An 18672-nucleotide genomic window follows, 5' to 3' on the forward strand; every position below is an offset into this window, starting at 1 on the left:
TGTGGGGGGGGTGGTCTAAGGCTGGGGGTGCTTAAGGCTGGAGGCAGTTTGGGACCTTGCGATGGGGTGTTTAAAACCTGGCTGAGGGTGAGGTCTGCGGGACAGGCAGGGTCTAATACAGTAAACCCTCGAGTTACTGAGGGGATGTTCCTGCAACCCCTGCATAACTCGAATTTTCCTGCAAGGGGAGTAGAGCCAGGAATCATGAGGGCTGGTCAATTTCCTGGCTCCCAGAGTGGCAGGAGATGGGAACATGGGGCCAGCTGGTTCCAGTTTCCCCATGGCTTCTGGGGCTGGGAAACTGATGAGCTCATGGCTGGTCAGTTTCACATTCCTGCCATTGCAGGGGAGGGAACCAGGCTAAGAGCCTTCTCCTTCTCTTCTCACAGCCTAAGGGCTGTCAGACAGCTGCATGTGTGAGGGAAGAGAGGGAGAAGGCTCCAGCCGTGGGGCTGTGGGTCTCCCCACCCCCTGACCAAGGACTCCACTCATATAAGCGGGAGGAAGTTCACTCATAGTGAATAAAGGTAAGTATATATGTTCCTTGTTTTAGTGAGTACTCATTAGTAAAATACTTTTTAAACCAGGCATGAGTGTACTGAGACCTTACCAAATGACAATCAGTCTATATTAAAGTGTTGTGATAAGTTTCTTCTGAAGAGGTCTTTGTGGAAGCAAAGGGGATCCATTCTTAGGCTACATTTACAATATCGTAGAAAGTCAACTTAAGCCATGCAACTTAAGCAGCATAAATTACATAGCTGGAGTCACTAAACTTTAGGTCATCTTATCGTGGGGTATGCACCACACGGGGTGGATCGGGAGAGACTCTGCTGTTGACTTTCTGTACTCTTTTTTGTCTGGGGTAGAGGGGTCAACTGTGGAGCAATTTCTTGTCAGCGGGGTGGGTGTTCTCTAGATCTTGGAGCATCCATCTGGGCTATAGTATAGACGTTATCTCAGTTCTTCTCCTGACACCCTAATTGCTAAGTTTTAAGTCTCCTTAGGTGATCAAAGGTTCCTCTTACTGATGCTTGTGCAGATCTCCATGTAGCTTTAGTGAAGCTGTTGCATGCTGTGTCAGGAAGCTGTTTTCAATTTTTTTGTGCTATAACACTTAATCAGTCCTCAGATCAATCTCCACCCCACTCCTCCAAGTTGCTTTTTTCTGTCAATGTTTCTTTGTACTCAGTATCTAGCTTGGTCTGTCTTAGGACAGTATCCTGTTACTACACAGCAAAATAAATGTTCAGAGTGGTGGACCCAGTTCCTGCGTTTGTGTGGCTTTTTTTTTTTTTTTTTTAAAGAAAATAGACTCAAAGAAATGTAATCAAATGAAATGCAAATGTAGTTGTAATAGATATGATTGGATAGTTCTGTATTGAAAGTGTGAGGGGAGACAAACTAGTTGAACCCACAGCTGAATTTTTCTGTGTTGGCACATGTGAATGGTACCATCCATTCATTGATTTTTTTTTTTTTTTTTTTTGGACGTATATAAGTCTCATTTCCGACACTCAAAATTAAATACTCATACCTGTAAAAAAAATTATTTGGAGGCACTAATTCCTTGTCTTGTCTCATTGCTTTATTTATAATTTAGATTTTAATAATGAAGAAGTTACTTTTCTCAATTATTGATAAAACTTACATTAATTATGTCACTAAAGAGAGAATAGACTTCTTTTCTATAAGATGGGCAAAATAGGTTAATTGTGAAGGTTTGTCATATGAGCTGTTTCCTGTTTGCCTTTTTTGTCTTTTGACGGAAGCATATGTTCACCACCATGGGGTGGGAAATATTTTTCAGATTGGGACCACTGACCCGTAGACAAATCAGTCTCAGGGCCGCGTAAGTGAGAAGCAAAAAAACCTCCTGAATGTCTAAGAGCTCAGTAAGCAGTGGAAGTATTAGTAATGTGCTAGAAAATACTGGTCCATCAAACTCTTTTGTTGACCACCAGTCTCGTTCCAAGAGTGATGGACTAGAGAGGTTCAATCTGTACAAGGAAAACAAGAATAAATAATTCTATATGTGACATAGCCAAAATGTGGGGAAAATGGAATTTCTGAAGTTTTGAATGCTCAGTTTGAACCTTAACTTCACTTGACTGCTTGTTTGTATTTAGTATTCCTGTTTAATTTTTAAAGTAATGGGGGGGAGAAATGTGCTTTGTAGTCACTTTCAAGATTCCTTTGTTTTGCTAGTTTCCTAAGATGAGGTAACTGAGAAGGCAGTTGGGGAAAACATATGCATGAAAATATCAAACATTTGTTCATAAACTGTTTCGAACAATTTCAAAGTCAACTTTTTTTCCTTCTGAATGAGGACTGTGTATCAAGCCAGTCTCTAAATACGCATTTATCTGAATTACAAAACAGTGTTGGAACATACGTGATTCAAAGAAGGTTAAGCTAGTTTTACTTAAAAAATCTTCAGGTCAAGATTAAGCATGGAATATTTTAGCCTAGAAAGAATTTGACTGAGGGACATCCAAGTCAGTGATGGCTTAGCATGAAAGTTAAATATTAACAGCCAACAAACTTAATATTGGAACAGACTGGTCAGGCTTTGTCCAACAGCGCTGTTAGAGTTCACAGCGTGCTGCACTTACGTTTCCCCTTTGTGGCCCACCATGGTATACACATGGTTGGTTCCTTGACTTTCACATTTCTGGGACACTCTCTCTCTCTTCCTCCTGGCCCTGTTGTGTACTTCCTTTCCCCACAGCAAGCCAACCAGCCTAAATTGGCCAGTATCTGCACTTTGCTTTCTTTCTGAAGGCTATGCAAAGCTTTAATTGCCAGCAGTTCCAGATTACCACACAGGTCTTTCTAAGCAAGCATATTAACTCTTCAGGTGTAAAAGTATTCCATAAAAAAATTTAAACTAAATAGACATACATGCCTGCTTAAAAACTTAATGTTTACTTTGGCTTAAATTTCTGGTAACAACTGGGTTTTCCCTGTAGTAATATGTTCACAATAGTTCTAGATTCAGAACCAGAACAACCATAAGTAGTTCAGATGGCATTTTGGAGATTAACAGACACATTAGGGCATAACTTTCATGGGTAAAATGTACTTCATCAGATGAGTTGAAAATTAGAGGAAGGGGGAATGTGTAAAAACAATCAAAGAAGTACTTGTCAAGTTTAGGGCCCATGTTAATAAGTCTGATCAAGTCAGCATGGATGTGTCTGATTTACAGCATTTGTTGTAGAGAGGTGACTATAGAGAGGGGAAATTGCCTTTGTAACATATATACTCCTGCCTCTAATTTCCACTCCAGTTCATCTGATGAAATGGATTTTACCCATGAAAGCTTATGCCCTAGTACAACTGTTGTTCTCTAAGGTACCACATGATTTCTTGCTGTTATTGCAGATACAGACTAATATGGCTACCCCCCTGAGATATAAATCATTCAGCCTTTCCTTTATACAGCTTGGGCCTTTGACCTTTCTGTAACACTGAGGCCCATTTCTCAATGCATATCTTTAAAAGGCTGTGGTTTGCATGACAGGACTTAGGCTATGTCTAGACTATAGGGATCTGTCGGCAGACGTTTGCGTTGGACGATATCTTGTGACGACACTTCTGCCAACAGATCATGTACAGACCACAAAGTGGATCGAAACAGTGATCCAGTCTGTCAACAGTGAATGGCCAAACTGCCAGGCTGTTCTAGTGGCAAATGGTAAACAGGGTTGCAGGTCACCAGTTACTTCCAGGAGCCCTGGCAAGATGTGCCCTTAGAGGCTTCCCCTGACACTTGTTTCCTACCTCTGCTGTTAGCGTGCTTACCTCCTTAAGGGACGGCACAGTTACCGCAGGGCTTCATGTCTTTGGGGGTGGCACAGCTGATTCCAGGGAGCTTTGTTCCTGGAGCTGCTACCCAGCTTGTTCTGACCCCATGCACAGATGTTGCATCAGCTTCTGAACCTCCTGTTGGCCATCTTCCTCTTCCTTACGGTGGGCGAGTCTGAAACCACCTGCGAGGACGTCACCATGGCTGCAGGATGATCACGCTTGCACCCCACCCAGATGCACGGGTGGCTCTGGAGGCACCACACCTGTTCCCAGTGGTGGGACTGGCTGGTCATGGGGCAGTGGGATGACCAACAGTAGCTCCAAAACATCTACACGTGGAAGGCCACTTTCCTGGAGCTCTGTGCCTGGTTCACCCCACCCTCCCTGTGGAGAAGCAGGTCCCGGTTACCCTTTTGAAGCTTACCGCCCCTATCAGCTACCGCTTCATGGGCAACCAGTTCAGCATGGGGAAGTCCACCAGGAGGGCCTTCTTTGTAGAGGTAAGGCGCTCTTGGGCTGCCCTCTCTGCAATGATGGGGTGGGGCCGGGCCAGCACAAGGGTCTATCCTACCCAAGGAGGACACTTGGGAAGCTGGGTCAGAGGTGCAAGGGATGGGGTCTGTGGGAAGCCCTGTCCATGGGACACTGTGACATCCCACCCTCTCACAGCCCTGCTGCTGGTGGGGCGGGGAGGCAGCCTCATGGGGGCTCTTGGAGAGCCCAGGGTAGGGCCCAGGGACTATCTCCCTCAGTCCCTGATGTGTGCTTTTGGTCCCCTCCCTCTGTAGGTTGTGACAGCCATCAACACAATCCTGCTGCAGAGGGCCATCCATATGGGAGATCTTAATGAAGTCATGGCTGGATTCACCACCCTGGGGTTCCCAAACTGTGTCAGGGCCATCAGTGGGACCCGCATCCTGATATGTGCCCACAGAACATAGCATGGCCAAGTACATAAACTGCAAGGGCTACTTTTTGATGGTGCTGCAGGCCCTGGATGACCAACCTGGACAGTTCACACACATTTACATTGGGTGGTAGGGCTGGGCACACGATGTCCATGTATTCCGCAACTCCAGCCTGTGCCAGGGGCTGAAGGTGGGCACATTTGTCCCCCACTTTGGGGACATGCAGATGCCACTCTGCATTGTAGGGGACACGTTCTACTCCTCATGCCTTGGCTCATGAAACCAGACACCAGCCAGGAACTGTTTAACCCCCTGCCTCAGCCAGGCCAGGATGCAGGCTGAGTGCACCTTTGGCTGCCTCAAGCCGGGCAGGAAGGGTGGCCCTGGCCATTGACCATCGCAGCAGTTCCAGGACTCGCTGAGGGAGGGGTGGCGGGCAGCTGGGTCATCGTGTTCCGTCAGGTGCTGGTGATGGCGTCAAAGCAGGATGTAAGTTGGCTCCAGGCCCACGACTGCCACTTCATGTCAGCCCATGATCCGTGTCTTGGTCCACAGGGTGGCATTGTGGGCCTGCTGGAGGTCCTGGTAGGTCTTCCAACAGCCCATCCGGCTACAGGCTTAGCCTGGCAGTGAGGTACAGATGGCTTGGTCCTTGGATGGTATAGGTCCAACTGTAAGGAAGACAAGGAAAGCCAGTGAGTCATTCCTGAAAAGCAGCGCCAGAAGCCAGCCATGCCCCTCCACCATGAGTATCTACCAACACCCCCAGGGCTAATGGATGGGGATGTTCTGGCACCCGTTTGGACAGGCTGTCCTGGTGTAAATCGGAGTGTTTTGCTGCCTGTCCTTGGAGACTTGGACAGTCTCCTCAACTCCCCCACAGGTCCAGAAGGTCCTGGACAGTACAAGAGGGGACCTTCCTCTTGCTCCCCCAGCATGGCTCCTGGGACCCCTCTGGCTGGTCTGTTGAGGGACTGGGGGTGGGGGGTGAATCATGGGCTCCCTGCTGCTCTGCCACGTCCACAGTTGTTGGAAGAGGTGCAGCCATGAAGGCAGCCTGTTACTCTGGTGCTCCTGTGCTCTCGGCTTTCTGCCATGAGGTTTCCTAGTCTCCTTGTGGCTTTGAGAATGGCCAGAGGTAGGAACCATAGAGTGCTGCTTGCTGCAGACAGGGAGTTTGCTAGGGCACCTGCATGGTGCCATAGAGGCCTTTTCTGTTGACAGAGGGCCCCCCAGAATGTCCAGACTGGTGATTTGTCAACAGTTCTCTGATAGTGGTGTTCTTCGTCAGGGTAAGCAGGCTACGGCTGTTGACATAAGTGCTGCATTCTATTGTGTTACTGTCAGGGGAATGCACTTGGCAATCTGGATGCTCTGTGGGTTTTGTTGACAAAACCTTTGAATCTAGACATAGTCTCAGGGAATTTGCATTCACTTCCATTTTATTTCCAGAAAATACATTTTATATATGGTCCCGACCATCCATGCTTTGGCACATTGTTGAGGATAGTCCTTAGATCACCCAAGTTTCATATTGTAGCTCACAGGATCACCTTGAGGAGTTGATAGTGAACTGGAGACTAAAACTGGGATCTGCTGACTGTGTCCTGTGATCCATTTGCTAGATCACCAATTTATATCTTAAAATTTTCTACTGTTTTTGCTCTTGTAATCTTAGAGGATCAGATTGTACAGAAAAAAATCAGTAAAACATTTCATTTGCTAGGGACCTATAGTCAGACTAAGCAAAAAATTCTTACTGTTGTTTTACAGTGCTTCTTGGAGATATATAATGTGATCCTGATTTACCCTGTTAGCTAATATTTTTATCTTTCTTGGAGCTCTCAGCCTAACACAGTAGGTGACTTTCTTTATTGTGCTTTAAACTACAAAGAAGGAACACTTACTCCTCCATTTTAGAATCCTATTGTGATTATGTGCATTTGGTTAGTGCTCTTCCGCTGCATTGCAGAGGGTAAAGCTGCCTTCTTTTGCCTTCACCTCAGCATAGTAAATGTTGGAATCTTTGGGAGAAAATAGCAGGAAACAGGAATAATTTTCTTCCGGTTTGTGTTGATGAAGAGGCCTGTATAAAACCTTAGCTTCTAATAATTAAAACTTTTTTGCAAGATGGCTAGATTACCAAATTTAACTGGTGTCTCACAGCAGACCTTTATTTTCAGTGGATAAACCTTGTGCCATGTGTTGGCTGACTAGGCTAACTCTATCTAATGTGCTCAGTGCTCTGCTTAAGAGGGTTCAACTCTGAAGCTTCTACTAACCTCATTATACAGCAGTAGGTTTTTAGGAGTAAAAGACATACTTTGCTTTACTTGGCTACTGCTCTTTTGGATATAGTTTAGTACTCATCAGCATGTCTTCCAATCTGTCTGTTGGTAATCGGCTCACCTACCGTATCTAATTGTGGTGGTTTGTATTTGACTATAGTGCTGTGATTGTTAGCTGTCACCCAAATCAAACACTTGGGTAGGCAGCATTGTATTATTAGAAGTTCAGGAAATCCTCACGTGGAGAATTAATTTTTTATGTCAGAGCTAATGTTGAACTAGTTTTTCTGGAAAAGTGGGAGAAAGGCAACTTTTTTGTCTACTGTTCTAAATTGTAGAGTTTTCAGTACAGTGGGTTGTTTTGGCAGGGAGTGACATAGATAAAGTTATGACCTCCATACTCTCAGTACTTCTTAATCTATCTGTATCATATAAGTAGGGAAACAGTCACTGAAAACTTTTGTCCTTTCGGAACTAACTTCTCAGAAATATATTTAGGTACACATGAGCAAAACCTGAATTCAAGTGACTAAAAATAGTTTTGTGCAGTATAATAGTCTTTTATTCTCAAGATATGTGACCTCCCAATTTTCCAAGGAAGTGCCTGGTGAGTAAAACTAAAAAAACCTCTGCTCTTCAGAATAGACTACAGTTTTTGTGACTTTGCAGTGGTTATCCAAAAGAGAGGTGAATATTATGGTGGTCTCTTTGGTATTATGGCTATAAGGATATTCCTGGTTTGTTTAACATTTTTTTTAATTTTAATTTTGGTTGTTCAAGGCAGTATCTTTCACAGTATGTTGTACAGTAAGGTCTCGGAGTATGCAAACTCAGAGTGCATGACCCCATTCTTATGCTTCTGACCCTGGACACACACACCCCACCCCATTTAAACCACCTGCAAGTGGCTCTGGTTCAAGCTGCCCTTCCCCTGCCCTGCGCAGCTCAGAGCAACCCCCCTGCCAGCTCACAAGCTGCCCATCCACCCCTTGCGGCTCTGGCGCGACACCCCCCCCCCCCCCCACCAGCTCACAAGTTGCCGTCTGCCCCTTGTGACTCTCCCTGTCTTCCCCCCCGCCCCACCCGATGCCTCACAAGCTGCCTGTCCACCCCGCCCGGCTCCGGGGCAATCCTCCCTGCTGGCTCACAAGCAGCCTGTCTGCCCTGTGCGGCTCCGGTGTGACTCCTCTCCTCTCCTCTTCCCTCCCCCACCCCCGCTCCAGCTCACAAGCTGTCTGTCCGCCCAGCATGGCTCCAGTGCAACACACACACACCCCTGCCAGCTCACAAGCTGCCCGCCCTCCCCCACCCCACATGGCTCCAATGCGACTGCCCTGCATGGCTTCAGCGCTACTGCCTGCCCTGCATGGCTTCAGCGTGACCCCCGCCAGCTCGCAAGCTGCCTGTCCTGCGTGGCTCCAGTGCGACCCTCCTCCCCCGCTGACTCTGGTTCCGGCTCAGCTCTCCACTGCTCTGAGCCCAGCTCACCACCCGTGCTCAACTCCACCCCTTGCCCCCCCTGCAGCTCTAATCCACCCCAGGCTTAGCTCACCCTCCCACAGCCCCAACCCACCATCAGGCTTAACCTTCCCCAACTGCCCCCCCTCCCCCCCCCCAGCCCAGGATTTACCTTTCAGCTGCTTTCACTGCTTTAATGTCTTCAGAATTTTATGGTGGTTGGTATCGATGATAATGTAGATTAAAACATTGAATCCATATCCATAATTGCAAACAGATTTATAACGAAAATCAGGCTGTGTAGTCCAGAAGTCATCTCTCAAAACATCAGATTTTGAAAGAGCATGCATACACTCAAAAGCGGATCGATCTTCTGATCTGTCCTTTTGAAAGAATGAACCAGGAAGTGTTGCAGACGGGGTTGTGTGGCAGACAAGCCTTTCTGGGTCCCGCAACCAGCTGCTCCCTTAAAGTTCCCCTCCCAAACATGTCACCTCACCCATGTCAAGGGCTGCTTTACAAGACATAGCACTGCAGACCCAATGCCTGGAGCTAAGCCAGAATCCCGCAGACCCCCGTGGATCCCCTTCAGCTCCCCAACAGGGACACCACTGATGACCAGATTAGACTGCTTGCCATGATCATCCTTACCATCCTCTACCTCAACTGGCAACTGACCCCTCCCATCACGGTCCTGCAGCCTCTCGCCATGAGGCATTGTCCATGCCCTATTCCCCTGCCATCCAGTGCTGGTGGTGTTGCTTGAGCGGGATGATGAGCGATGGCTCCAGAACATCCAGATGAGGAAGGAGCGCCGGCTGTGGGGTGCATCACTGGGCTCTGGTATCTTCAGGTGAGCGTGCTGCTGGAGGCTTCTGAGGTTCCTGCAGCCAGCGCGCACACAGCTTCCAGCCAGAGGGTTTCTGAGTCCCTGTATCTTTAAATGCAGCTGGATGCGCCAACTGCAGGGCTCCACTTTTGCTGGCGGGGCGTCTCCTGACGTCAGCTAGCCGGCACCATAGAGGACCGCTCTTTTGAAGGAGCGGTCCGCAGAGCATCTACACACGCCTTCTTTCAAAAGAAGAGGCTCTTCCTGAAGTGGGAATGGAAGAGCAATTTTGAAAGGAGTGCCACATTCTTTTGAAATTTACTTTCCAAAGAATGCATTTTGTGTGTGGATGCTATTATGAAAGAACATGCTTGTGGAGATGCAGCCTTACTGTTGTAGGTATCTAAAATCATCTTGGGACAACTGTCGAAGGCCATGTGTACCAGGCAGTCTTACTCTGAAATAAATTATTCTAAGATAGCTTATTTTGAAATAATGCTGCTACACACAAAAATGCACTTCAAAGGCTATGTCTACACTAGCCAAAAACTTTGAAATTGCCATGCAAATAGTCATTTTGAAGTTTACTAATGCAGCGCTGAAATACATATTCAGCACCTCATTAGCATGTGGGCGGCCGCTGCACTTCGAAATTGACGCGGCTCGCCACCACATGATTCGTCCAGATGAGGCTCTTTTTCGAAAGGACCCCAGCTACTTCGAAGTTCCCTTATTCCCAGGAGCAGATAAGAATAAGGGGACTTCGAAGTAGCCGGGGTCCTTTCGAAAAGGAGCCCTGTGTGGACGAGCCGCACGGCAGTGAGCCATGTCAATTTTGAAGTGCCGCGGCCACCCGTATGCTAATGAGGTGCTGAATATGTATTTCAGCGCTGCATTAGTAAACTTTGAAATGGTCATTTTTGAAGTTTTTGGCTAGTGTAGACACGGCCAAAATAGCACTTAGCTATTTTGGAATACATTGTCTGCATGCACAGAGCTCATTTAGAAATAGCTGTTGGGTATACTATTGCTTATTTCAAAATCGACTTTTTTCCCCAGTGTTAACTGTACCTATTTCTTGTAAAATTAGGTTGACCCATTTTGAAATAAGTCAGCCTGCTATTTCAAATTTATTTTGTTGTGCAGACACTAGCGTAGTTATTTTTGAAATAATGTCTGTTTTTGAAAAAATTGTACACTGTAGACCTACCCTAACTATGTGAAGATGAAATGTTTTGAGTTTGGCAGTGTATTTGGAGTGTCTCTCTGAGGGTTGTCCACTGTCTTGTAAATATTTGAGGCAGGCAGCTATGCTGTTACTCTGAAGGACACAGATGCATGAGGAGGTAACTTCCATGGTGGTAAAGGTGGTATTTTCAGAGAGAGTGTACATCTTGTGGAGGAAGTCAAATGTGCCCTAGAAGAATGTGGTGGTATTTTAAGTGAATGTTTTGAGGGTGATTTCTATGAGTTGGATACTTGGTAAGAGTGACATGAGCTGGGCATGATAGATCTGCTTAGGTTCACTTGTTTATATATTTTGGGAAGCTTGTAAGAGGTGCTTGGGGTTCGTGGAGAAGAGCTTGTAGATTTTTATTTGAGTGGTTTGAGGAAGAATTTGATGATCTGCCTATGTTCCTGCATAAATTGCAGGGTGGGTCATGTTTTGAGTTCTTTATGGTAGGCTGTGTTGATGAGTTGTCTGATGTTAACATAGCCGTCATGATTGAGGATGGACTGTAATGGTGCTTGTGTGTTCTGGTTGTCACCTTTCCTTTTATTGATCACAAAGAACTGGATTAGGAACAGGACAATAGATGGCCATCAACAAGGCATTCATTGGACACTTTTCAAACAGCTGGAGGACATTAATTTTGCTGATGATGTTGCCCTCCTTTCACACCAATATGAAAGAAAAGATCACAGCACTAGACAAAACTGCCTCAGTGACTGGACTGAGCATTAACAAGGGAGAGACCAAGACAATGAGAATCAACCAGGCCAACAACACCACCGTCACACTGGGTGGGAGGGGATGACCTGGAAGATGTGGAGATGTTTATCTACTTGAGTATTAATGGGCATAGATGGAAGAACAGATAAGGTTATAAATTCCAGGACAGGGAAAGCAACAGCTGCATTCAAGACTCTGTCCCGTGTGGAGTTCTCAAATAATATCTGCGCAGACGAAACTGCAGATCTTCAACACATTGCATATCTTCAACACAAATGCGAGGAATGTGCTTTAATATTGATCTGAGACCTGGCGTACTAAAAAGTCTTCAGATCACAAGCTACGAACATTCATAAACAGACGATTGAGGTACATCCTTTGCCTCAAATGACAAGACCATCACAAGTGAGTTTTGGAATAGAGCAGGACAAGAACCAATTGACATTTAAATCAAGAGAAGAAAGTGGGGATGGTGAGGTCATGCTCTCTCAGAACACCATCATCCAGCATAGACCATCAAGCTCTCGCATGGAACCTGCAAGGAAAACACAAAAGAGGAAGACCTCAGACAACGTGGAGAAGGTCTGCTGAGGTTGAAGGACAACAACTGGGGTACTCCTGGTGCCAGCTAGAAGTTTTGTCCCAAGACAGAGTGGAGGAGACTTGTAGATGACCTATGCTCCATGTGGGGTACAAGAGGTAAATAGTTGTAGTATTAGTGTTCTGGTTTGTTACCTATATTGAATGGTTAGATTTTTAGGGACTGTATGGCGGGCAGATTAGAGCAATGGATGTGATGTTGGTTAAAGATTTCAGTCCATTTTTTCCTGATGCAGTCAGTGCAGCGATAGTATGGTTTCATGTGTTCTGTGGTGTACAGTCAGCAGTTTTGGATTTTTTCCCAAATGTTGATGGTGACCTTGGAAATTGTGAGTGGTGGTGTCATTGTTGTGAAAGAATTCTTAGATGAAGTCACTGTAAGAATTCTTCTTGTTCTCTAGGTGTTAGGGTAGTATCTTGTTCTGTGGGGATGCAGAAGTTCAGTTTCTTAAAGCACAGGTGATTCAGGTCCAGTGAAAGTTAGTCTTTATTAATTGATATTAGGATGAGTGTAGTGACTGTTTGAGTAGTGATACCATGGTTTCCCCTGGTGGTGGTGGTCTGTGGGTGGTGGATTTGGTTCCTCTTGTATTGGATGACTGTCGCTGTATTTCTTTAGCTGTTTTTGCATTTTTTTCTGCAAGATTTCCTGTTTTATTTTGTTTTTCCTCCACTGAGTGAGAGCTGTGACTTCTTCTTTATGTGGTCCCTTCTGGAATACTCAGGGTGTGAAGTAAGTGGTTCCTTTGTTTCTTTGATGTCTTTTTGTGGAGCTGTTCAGCACCTGTAATTCTGTGTAATAGTCACAGGGTTATAGATGGGGTCCTACCAAATTCAGAATCCATTTTGGTCAATTTCACAGTCATAGTATTTTTAAAATTGTAAATTCAGTCGTTTAAGATATTTAAATCAGAATTTCAAAGTGTTTGTAACCATGGAGTATCCAGGGGCCCAAAAAGATTTTGGGGGTGTGGGGACGGTTAGCCTCGTAGTATTGCCACCTTTTTATTTCTGTATTGCTGCTGGTGGCAGTATTGACTTCAGATCACAGAGGGTAGCCAATGCCCAGTTCTAAAAGCAGCACTATCACCCACAGCTGCGCAGAAGTGACACCCTATATTACACAGCCTTCACTCCTTTGAGGGAGCAAGGTCAACTTCATGGCTATGTCTGCACATGCCACTTCTTCTGGAAGATGCTAGTGAGGCTCAGATGTACATTTCCTGTGTTTTATTAGCATATGGCCAAGCGATTCTGAGTCTGGAAGAAGCTCTTTCAGACTCCAAAGTACACGTGCGGATGCAAGGCCTTCGGGGATCCCCCTCTTCCTCAGAATTTTGTGGCATGTGTAGACATAGCCTATGAGTGGGTTGACTGACTGTAGTCGGGTGCTCTGACTAACCCCTAACATACATAGGCAACTCAGTGTTCCTTTTGAGTCAGGAGTGTTGAGGCCTGGAGTAATATTCCATTTAATTTTTTCCATCTATGTGCAGAATAAATTATTTTATGTGCACTGAGATATGAATGACGATGCACTACCAATAGAAGCACAAAAACCTATCTTTGGGCCCTCTGCTAACAGCTGGGCGGCATTTGAATTTCTCCTGAATGCACAGGTGCACAGCTTATAGGCAACACTGGCCTGGAGTGGGGAGGTGCCAGTCTAGTGAGAGATGGGACTTCCTTTTCGCCTGCACGGGGTGCTCCCCAGGACTAAGTCAGACTCACCACTGAGAGCGTTCCATGGCTGCTAGAAAGATTCTTGCCCCTGTCTCCCCTGTGAAAGCTAGAGCCTGGCACACATTAGGAGTTCCCAGGTGTGGTGCCCCCAGACGTGTCCCTCCTCATAATAGCTGGATTTCATGGGGGAGACCAGATTTCATGCCCAGTGAAACATTTTTTTTCAGCTGTGAATTTGGTGGGGCCCTAGTTACCTGGTTACAAAGAATCATGTTTTGATTCTTGTATTTGCTCAGGAAGTAGATGTTACTGTTAAGTTTTACTTCCTGTTTTCTCATGTTATGGACTAGAATTCCCATTTCAGATAGTTAAATACAGAATCTTTCGTGTGGATTATTAACATACTGATGCTGACACAGCTACAGCTACACTGCATGCAACATATGCGGCTGTCTTGTCAGTTTAATGTTGTTATTTTGGTGCAGACCAGTCCTGGGTTTAGTGAGCTGGTGACCACTAAGTTCATGTGCCCAGAGAGGATTCAGGGGAATGCTTTTGGTCTGAGAGGAGGAAATGGAGGAAAGAAACTTCCTTAAAAATCTGAAAACTTATTTTAAAAAAAGTATTGCCAAGTGAAAAATATAATTGTCAGATTATTTAAAGAACCCAAGTTTAAAGACAAATAGACAAGGACATCAACTCCGTCTGTGCTCATACTATAAGCAGATTGGCTCTGAAGATCCTGTGCTATCTCCGCTCCCAATGTAGGGTATTTGGCTGGGGTTTCAGTGTGCACTTTTTGTCTCTGGTTGCCATATGGGTAGCTCAAAATTATGTCAAGGCTGCATTTTGGAGCACACTGGTATACTCTCGAGTTGCACTGTGCAGTCTGGATCAGTGTTTCCCCTAATTTTTGCTTCCCTTATTATGGCACAAATTTTATGTGCACAATTAAGGAGGTCATGTGTGACATCACGTTGGTATGTGTGCACATAATAAAATTAATGTGGTAGGGATGAGACCAGAAGTTTGTGTGTGGGTGGGGCTCAGGCCTGGGGAAGAGGATTGGGATGCAAAGGTATGAGGGTTGGGGAATGGGTATAAGGGCTTTGGCTAATGGTATGGGTTGTGGGGTGGGCAGGTTGAGGGATTGGGGTGAAAGAGGCTGCTGTGTGAGTACCAGGAGGAGAGGACTCCCACCAGCTCCCCTCTCTCCTTGCAGCAGTGCCAGGGCTGGGGCAGAAGAGAGGTGACTCTCTGTGCTGTGGCAATGCTGAAGCTGGGGGAGGACAGTCCTAGTGGTGGCAAGTTTGGGCCAGTATTTGGCCACCTTCCTCTCAGCTGCGGCAGATTGGAGGCTGGGCTCGACTGGGGCTGGTGGAGGGTTGGCTCTCTTGATTCATTGTGGCAGGTTGCTGGGCAGATATCCTGGAGCTTCCATACAGCACTAGACACGCTCATGTGCAGGTTATAGGGAACTTACATCACGACTAATTCCTCCACATTAAGGATCTTATCTGATGATCTTGAACACTTTTCACAGCTTTGTTTTAGGAGCCCTGCGGGTCACTTCAAAACTCCACCAATTGATAGTCAGACTCTGATTTCAGAATTTGAAAACACCATTGAACTTTTATTTAACTAGAATAAGCATAACATAAATGAAACAATAGCTTTTATAAGACCAGCTGGTTACTTGCAGAAGCCTCATCTTTTAAGAGTCTGGTAATGCTTCTCTTCCTGATAGTAAGCTAGTCCCCTCATGGTGACAAATACCAGAGAGGTAGCCGTGTTAGTCTGTAGCTTCGAGAACAACAAGTTTTTGTAGTGGTTGATCAGTGGTGGTCTCTTGTTTTCCTTGCAAGGCCTGTCTGTAGCCAACCTTAAACAAATCATCACCAGCCACTCCAAAACACAAACCAGTGGCTCTAGGCCTGGAACCAGCCCTTGCAACAGTCCTTGCTGTCAACTCTGCTCACATATTTACACCAGTGACATTGTCATAGGACCAAACATCAACCATACCATCAGGCGCTCATTTACCTGCACAAATACTAATCTAATATATACCATCTTGTGCCAGCAATGCCCCATTGCAATTTACATTGGCCAAACTGGACAGTCTCTCTGTAAAAGAATAAATGGACTTAAATCAGACAACAGGAACAGCAATGTACAGAAGCCTGTGGGGGAACACTTCATTCTACCTGGACACTTAGTAGCAGATTTAAGGGTGGCAGTCCTGAAACAAAGAAATTTCAAAAATCAAATGGAGAGAGATCTCTGAGCTGCAATTTATTTGCATATTTGACTCCATTAACCAAGGATTAAACAGAGACAGGGAGTGGCTTGCAGCTTACAAAGGCAGCTTCTCTGCCCTGGGTGTTAAGATCTCCCCATTAGACTCACACAATGGCTCACATCCCCTTGTCTGATCTGACTTGTTTTTTCCTCTTTTAATACCTACTATTGATAATGGGCCATTTCCACCTTGCAGAATAGACCTTGTCAGCTCTGGCCCTCCCTTTTTCTGGGACCCCATTCTTTAAATACCCCTCTGAAACCACCCCCATGTGGGTCTTTGCCCACGAAAGCTCATGCTCCAAAATACCTGTTAGTCTATAAGGTGCCACAAGACTTCTTATTCTCTAGTTCCCTCAGTGATCCTGGCTTGTTTCTCCTCAGGGGCCAGCTGACAACCCTTCAAACTCAAAAACCTCCCAAGTTCTATAGGAGCAGTCTTGGTGGAACGTTATTTTGTTCAGGAGTCTGTGTACCACAGCATACATTCTTTTAGTCTCTGACATTATATTCTATTGCAGGATAAATGTTATGTAATGTGTGTGCGCCCTTTTTGCTTTCAATATATAGATTATCCTATGTTAAATATGAGGAAAGTTAAGACTGGTCTGATCCTTCCTGGTTTTGCTGGAAGACTTCATACAGTGTCATATGGCTTGGCAGTTTCTCAGCCCATAACTGGAGGGGTGTAGGTGTTGAATGCTCAAAGGTTTTTCCGTTAAATATTAGCAAAATGTGTTAGTAAAAATAAAGACTTAACCATCATAAATAAATAAAACAACAGCTCTCTCCCCCTACACGATTAGGTATTGCTTCATTGGTAATTGAGCTGTTTCTCTGATTTTTTTTTCTGATTCTTGTTTAGCATCTCCAAGAGCAGGTAGCCTTTAAGTAGTTATGAGAAAAGCTTTATTTTGTCTTTATGCGCCATGAACCTAAGCAAGTGTGCTCAAACCTATTTGGCTTCTTTGGAGATCACCTTCAGTGCTGATGCAAAATAACTTTTGGGTGGTTGTAAGAAAGGTCACTAAGATGTGCATTATAACAACAATAAATGGGATTAAAATACTTCCGCCTTGTAACTGTATTTTTAAATGTGAAATGAGCAGATATTTGCGTATGAGGTTCATAATCATGTCAATTTTCACCTTGTTACAGTATAATTTTATATAAACTAAGTGTTGTGACTAGTACTGGAGAACGCTAACATAACTGTACTTAACATTTTATGACTTATGGAAAACAAAACATAAAAGCATCTTTTTCCTCACCAGGGCAAACTTGATGATTACCAGGATCGAATGAACAAGGGAGAACGCCTTAATCAAGATCAACTGGTAAAAACTGCAAATTGTACACGTGTCTTTCAGCAGGCTGTTAATGTTTTGATTTTTAAATGTGAACTCAATTTTAAGACTGAGTAGATTGAAAAGTAGGTACAGGTTGAACCACTGTCACGACCTGAGCAGTGCCGAATGAGAAAATTTGTTGGCCACAGGAGGTCAATTTTTGTCTAGCATGTTACCAGTACTGATGACTGGGCTCTTAAAAGACTTTTGGGGTAAATTACAGGTAAATAACATCACAGAACGCTGAGATCCAGGACTGATAGCTGGAAACAAACTTTATGGGAACACAGGAGACTTGGCCACACACATAAGCGATTGTCCAGATAACTAAAATCATGATAGATTACAGATGTTGCCGAATGAGTGAGTTCCAGATTAGAGAGAGGTTCAACCTGTACAAGGAATATATTTGGTGTTTGTTTTATTTGGGTTCACAGTTGTTAGTGTGCTGTTGTGAAAGGTCACAAGCTTCAATAATACTGTTAGAAATTTCTGTGGAGGTGTCATAATCAAATTTTTATCTTCTGTTTCACACCTAAAAGAGGTATTAAGCCACTTACATGAAAAACAGTATAATGACCAAAAGTTCAGCACAAAATCTCAAAATTAATCTTGAATTTTTGGGGGAGGTTTAAGAAAATCTGTTATCAGTTAAAAATGTGATGCCCATGATTTTTTTTGGACCCTTCTGTCTTAAACGAACATTTTGTATAATTTGAGCACATTAATAAATTTAGGTATCTCTGGGTAGTTGGCTAATTAACAAAGTGAAGTAAATTGACATTGGCTATAATGGAATCTTTATACTACAGCTTGCTGAGGGAAAATATTTACATTTGCTATTCTCATTCTTTATAATTTGAGAAAGCTACCTCATATGTTTTAAAAGGGGGTTGGAACACCCTACCTTTGTTTTATACCTCATTAATGCTCTCTCTGAAATTGAGGGCTAACATGGTGTGCATGAGATTGTTAATCAAGGACGATTTGTTGCATTAAGATCTTTTACAAAAGAAGGAGAACTTCGTTAAAGAACAGGTCTTCCACATAACAATTGCTGCTCTGATTAAGACCTGGATCTGAACCAGAGCTGCTGACCTAGCTGAATAATCTTGTAAAGCAGGATTTTCATAAGTATCTTGTTGCTTTGTCAAAAATCCTGGTGTTTTTGAAACTTGATGGGGGGGGAAAAGTGGGGTAGACAGCTCACTGGGGCAGTTGTTCTCTTGCAGCCATGTGGGCTAACCACGTTTTGGACCACATTGGTTGTCTTCACATTGTCATAGGTTTTCATTAAGTAACCAAGGACTAAACCCTAGTGGCTGAATTTTTTGAGTACTTAAAATATTTTCTATTTAAAAAGAAAACCTGAAAGTATTTACTTTTGGGGAAAAATCTTTCCGCTAGTAATGCTTTTTGTTCAGAAATTTGTAGAGCTTGGTTGCTGTCCTTAATCAGGAGTGGAGCTTTTGGGGAAGTGAGAGAATTT

At 44.5% G+C, this 18672-nt stretch overlaps 1 protein-coding gene across 4 annotated transcripts in view; it reads left to right on the top strand.

Moving 5' to 3' along the window:
* CAPRIN1 (cell cycle associated protein 1) overlaps window positions 1-18672 on the top strand; it is an 81278-nt gene that overhangs the window by 7758 nt on the left and 54848 nt on the right. For all 4 annotated transcript variants that reach the window (XM_074997479.1, XM_074997478.1, XM_074997476.1 and 1 more), the window contains exon 3: window positions 17109-17171. In XM_074997479.1, coding sequence (XP_074853580.1) covers window positions 17109-17171 — 63 coding nt within the window. The remainder of the gene's footprint in view (window positions 1-17108; window positions 17172-18672) is intronic.

The sequence above is a fragment of the Carettochelys insculpta genome, chromosome 6 (assembly GCF_033958435.1).
Source record: "Carettochelys insculpta isolate YL-2023 chromosome 6, ASM3395843v1, whole genome shotgun sequence".
NCBI lineage: Eukaryota > Metazoa > Chordata > Testudines > Carettochelyidae > Carettochelys > Carettochelys insculpta.